General features: G+C 46.4%; 1 protein-coding gene across 1 annotated transcript; it reads left to right on the top strand.

Annotated features, from left to right (window-relative positions):
• Window positions 1-1,910: 1,910 nt before the first annotated feature.
• On the top strand, window positions 1,911-4,015 carry hoxb1a (homeobox B1a). Its single transcript, XM_066643059.1, has 2 exons — window positions 1,911-2,538; window positions 3,699-4,015. Exons 1-2 carry the CDS (start codon window positions 1,911-1,913, stop codon window positions 4,013-4,015), a joined length of 945 nt encoding a protein of 314 aa, XP_066499156.1.
• The last annotated feature ends 825 nt before the right edge of the window (window positions 4,016-4,840 follow it).

The following is a 4,840-nucleotide window of genomic DNA, read 5'->3' as shown; positions in this document are numbered from 1 at the left end:
ATATAAATGTCCTCCAGAGCTAGTGAGCGTGCACAGGTGTAAACCCGGAAGTTAAGCCGGCTATAGCGTGGGCTGTGTTAAAGTGGTGTACATAGATGGGCAACCCACCACAGCAGCCCACTTGAGACGTGAGATTTAAAAAAAAAAGGCGGTCTAACAAGCTCTGAACTTTTGCCCGCGCGACCATCCCTTCTCTAGAGACGCGCGAGACAGCGGTAAACATCCTGACAAGTAGCCTAACAAATTGCTGTGGGCGTCATATTGTTAGAGTTGCTCGTCTTTTCTTGTAGCAACGAGGAAATATATTCGAGAAGCTTCGGCCCCCTCCTTTGAGCGTGGGCCATGTTATGAAGAGGGACATTGGCTGGACTATTGTGGTCCTCATTAATAATTAGCTGTAGCTCTTTCCTGCTCTCCGCCAACGCCTGTCAGGTAATACAGAAAACAACAAGTGTACACGCGCTAAAGAGGCACGGGCTCCCTGTATTTGGTGAATACGCTCTGTCTGTGTTAACAAACGTTTTGGCGCAGTTTGTATTAATGAGATTAAGTACACATTTTCCACAGAGAACATTGGTTTAATGCACTATTACTATTCAGTTACTAGCTTTAACAAGGTGGAGAAACGACAGCCCACGTTTCTTCAGAAAATAACGGTGTAAAGAGAAGAAATGCTGCACTAAAGATAGTTTAAAAAAATAAAAATAAAATAATAATAAAAATACCTCACTTAGAAAATACACAGGACATCGTTCTTCTCGTTGTCATTTGAACAAGGGTCTTCCTCCCACTTTAAATTCTTTCAGCTCAATCACAAGACATTTCTAAATATAGACTCAAAAAAAAGACGAAGTGTGCGCACAGTTACTCGCTGCGGCGGTGAGAAAGTGGGGTTCTCGTTCTTTTCCTGTTGGTCCGGACTCAACAGAAGGCCTGCTGTCGGCCTAACCTAGTTTCAGTAACAGATCAGGGCATTGATTAAATTAGATTGGCCCAAAGCCGAGCCGGACCGATCTGAAAACGATGGCGTCACTTCCAATTCGAGTGTTAAATGGATTTGAAAGCTGGATGCAGATACTGAACTCTGCGTAAACCTTATGTGAAGTCGGGCTATAACTAAATGGCCCGTACAGACGTGTGCAAACGTTTGCATCCTCCTCGAATGACACTGCTTTGATGATGTTGATAAACAAAATTAAAACGAGAGAAAGTTTCGGTTGGCGCGGTTTAACGGGCAGAAAAGACCCCCACGAAATCTCGAATGTTCCGTAACTTTCCCAACTTTAGCTCCGTTAATAAAGAGTTATTACGCTTTGAAAAACGAAGAAATTTGGAATTATTTTTACTCAGAAAGTCAACAAAAACATGGCACATGGACAGGGGGCTAGACTTCTGCCCTCGATTGTAAAGCCTTTTTACAGCTTTTTACAGTAAAAAACGAAGGGAAAAATAATCAAAAGTTAAGACATCTGCACTCTGGTAAATCAGGGCTAAGAGAAAGAACAAGGAAAAAGGGTTCAGATCTGAAAGGAACATTTGGAACTCCTTTTCTCCGTTCCTTTTTCACTCTTTTTTGGCCGAGCCTTTCACGCGGGCTTTGACATATTCGTGCTGTTATCAGATTGATGGGCCGGTTTGATTGAAGTGCCTTTGTCATGCAAATGTCAAGCGCGTGATGGATGGTCGCCGTGCGCTGACAAACTTCTGGAGGTCCCCCACACCATTGGCGCCGTGACGGCTCACGTGACCAGCTCGCTGAGGTAAAGATGTGTTATAGGGAAGCAGGAGCAAATCCTCTGGAGGTGAGAGCATTGCCCCCTTTTTCCCCCTCGATGACATAGTGCTGCGAGGTTGGCAGTCCCCAAATTCAGCTTTTGTTTTGTTTTTTTCCCCCTCGCCATCGGCCGCGCATGGACAATTCCAGCATGAACTCTTTCTTGGAGTACTCGATTTGTAACCGGGGCACCAGCGGCTACTCCACCAAGTCCGGATACCATCATTTGGATCAGGCTTACTCGGGCCCTTACCAGTCCTCTCAGGCGACTGACAGCTATAACGCTGATGGACGACTTTACGTAGGGGGAAGTGCGTCGCAGGCCACGGCACAACATCAGCACCATGGCGTAGGCTATGCGCATCAGCAGCACCAGAGCCATCACGGCGGAATGGGCCTCACTTACAACAACACCGGAACTACAGGCTACGGAGTGCAAACCTCCGCAAATCAGGACTACGGTCATCACCAGTACTTCATGAACCATGATCAGGACGGGATGTACTATCAGTCCGCTGGTTTTGTCGCTCCAAACGTGGGGCCTAACTACGGCGCCCTGGCCGGTGCTTACTGCGGGACCCAGGGTGCGGTCCCAGCGGCCCCTTATCAACACCACGGCCTGGAGGGCCAAGATCAGCAGCGACTCTACAGCCAGGGCACGTACCCTGACCCCTCATCCTGCCAGGAGAAGGACAGAGACTCGGATCAAATACCAGGGAAGACCTTCGACTGGATGAAAGTCAAAAGGAACCCTCCAAAAACTGGTGGGTTTGCCCTTTGTTTATTCCTCATATACACTGCTCATCACTGGCACTGAACAAGCACCACTAGAACCATTCTTCTCAATGTGATTCTGCGTTTTACATCACAGCAAACCGGGGTCTTAGAGCGGTCAGGGTTCTACAAATATAACCACTTCTCTGTGGGATCATTAAAGGACTCCCGTAGTCACTGTGGGTTCCAAATACCTGTCAGTGCGAACCCCCAGCTTCTCGTGTGTTGGGTCAGGTGTGCAAGAGTTGAGAAAACACACACACAAAAAACAGAGCATGGGGGTGGCAGGACTGGAATTGAGACCCCCTGCAATATTTGACTTGGATTTCTTATTTAAGATCTGTTGAGGGAAGGCCGTGGTGGAAGGGAAGAAAAGATTTACAACGCCGTGTACCATATGAGCTCTATCCCAGTGTAAAAGCCTCGCCTGCCCCGGCCCGTCCCGTCTCGTCTCTCCTCTTGATGCTACATCCAGCAGACATGCTTTCCTTCGCCCTATGAAATGTCCCAACTTTGTTGTCTTTAGCTTGTCCCCGGCTCTCGCTGCGCTCCATTCGTTTTCGTTGGCCTCCGTTGTGTTCTTAAGCTTTCCTCCTCAAAGCGGTTTGACAACGATTTAACACTGCTCCTCACACACGGGGGCCACCATTTTGTGACTGATTGCACAAACAGGGTGCTCGGAAAAGCGTATTTGGGGGGCACTGAATTAAACACGTCGCGCGTGGATGTGTCGTGCTGTGCGTTCGCTAATAATTCATAACACATGCATAAGTTAAGAAGGGGGTTATCGAGATTCTGACACTCTTCAGCTTAAACATATCTCCTTAACTTTTTCATTAGCACGGCTAGAGTTAGCCTAAGATGATGTCACAAGATATAAAAATGGTTCATAACAAAGGTTCTCATAACGTTAGTGGAACAATATTTTGAAACATTTTTAAAAGTTATACAACAATTTACATTACGTTTACCTCGTTAGTAACTAGAACAAAGAAGCGAACTAACGCGTTATGTGGGTTCTTTTAATGTTTATGTTTCTATTTAGAACCACTTCATTTACTACAGTACCAATGGAGAACATAATTATTAAGTAAACCGAGTTATTACGTATTGTTTGCACCAAATTTTGTCTTTTTCTATTAATAAACAGCGAAAGTGGCGGAGTTCGGACTGGGCCCACAGAACACAATCCGCACGAACTTCACCACGAAGCAGCTGACCGAGCTCGAGAAGGAGTTCCACTTCAGCAAGTACCTGACGCGCGCGCGACGCGTTGAAATCGCCGCCACGCTCGAGCTGAACGAGACCCAGGTGAAGATCTGGTTCCAGAACCGGAGAATGAAGCAAAAGAAGCGCGAAAAGGAGGGGCTCGCCCCGGCCTCCAGCACCGCGGCAAAAGACTTCGAGGAAAACTCGGACCACTCCACATCCACGTCTCCAGGCGCGTCCCCGAGTCCCGAGACTTAGAGGACGGAAACCGACAGAACTTGATGCACTAAATGAATGTGTGAATCCTACACAGAAGTGTGCGACGGTTTCAAAGCCCCTGCTCCTCTTACACGGATTTTGAACTTCTAAGTGAAAAGAAATGAACACGTTTACATGCAACACACCTGCTTTTAAAAATACAGTTTCCAGTAGTAATAAAATAAGTTTAACATAATAGAAATACGCCATACCTTTTGCACAAACCATACGTTTTTTAATTTATTATTAATATTTTTTTCTCTTCAATAAATGCAATAAGCAAAATACGTGTACTGAATGTGAACGTGCAGGAATAGGTCACTTAGAAACACAACAGACTGTAATTTACCCAGGGGCACCCAAACTTTTGCACGCGACTGAATGTAAAAATCAGACATATCTTCTAGAACATTCCCAACTGACCCCCAACCGCCCACGTGAACCGAGGGGGAAACTGGACGCAGTCCCACCTTTATTTTGAAGTGCTAAAGCTAGTAAAATCGTTCCAGGTTTTTCTCGAAGGCAGTGCACTTTTAGCATGTTTACAAAACTCTAGCTGGGCCTTGGATTTGCGACTACAGGGAGCCCGCCAGGGCAACACTAATGCTGTGATTGTTTGTGATGATTTAGATGGGAGTCTGAGCCTGGGTGAACAGGCCTGGCTGTTCTATAATGGTTTGCACTATACACGGTTACAGGGTATAGGCCTCCACTCAGTGATGCACCTCACACTGGAGATCTGGGGAAAATCTCTCCAGGCAAAAAATGAATGTTTTTTCTTCTTAACCCCCCCTCCCCTCCCCCCCCCCAAGTGTTTAGTTCGAA

Source organism: Hoplias malabaricus, chromosome 13 (assembly GCF_029633855.1).
Source record: "Hoplias malabaricus isolate fHopMal1 chromosome 13, fHopMal1.hap1, whole genome shotgun sequence".
NCBI lineage: Eukaryota > Metazoa > Chordata > Actinopteri > Characiformes > Erythrinidae > Hoplias > Hoplias malabaricus.
This window is presented reverse-complemented; position numbering and strand designations above follow the sequence as displayed.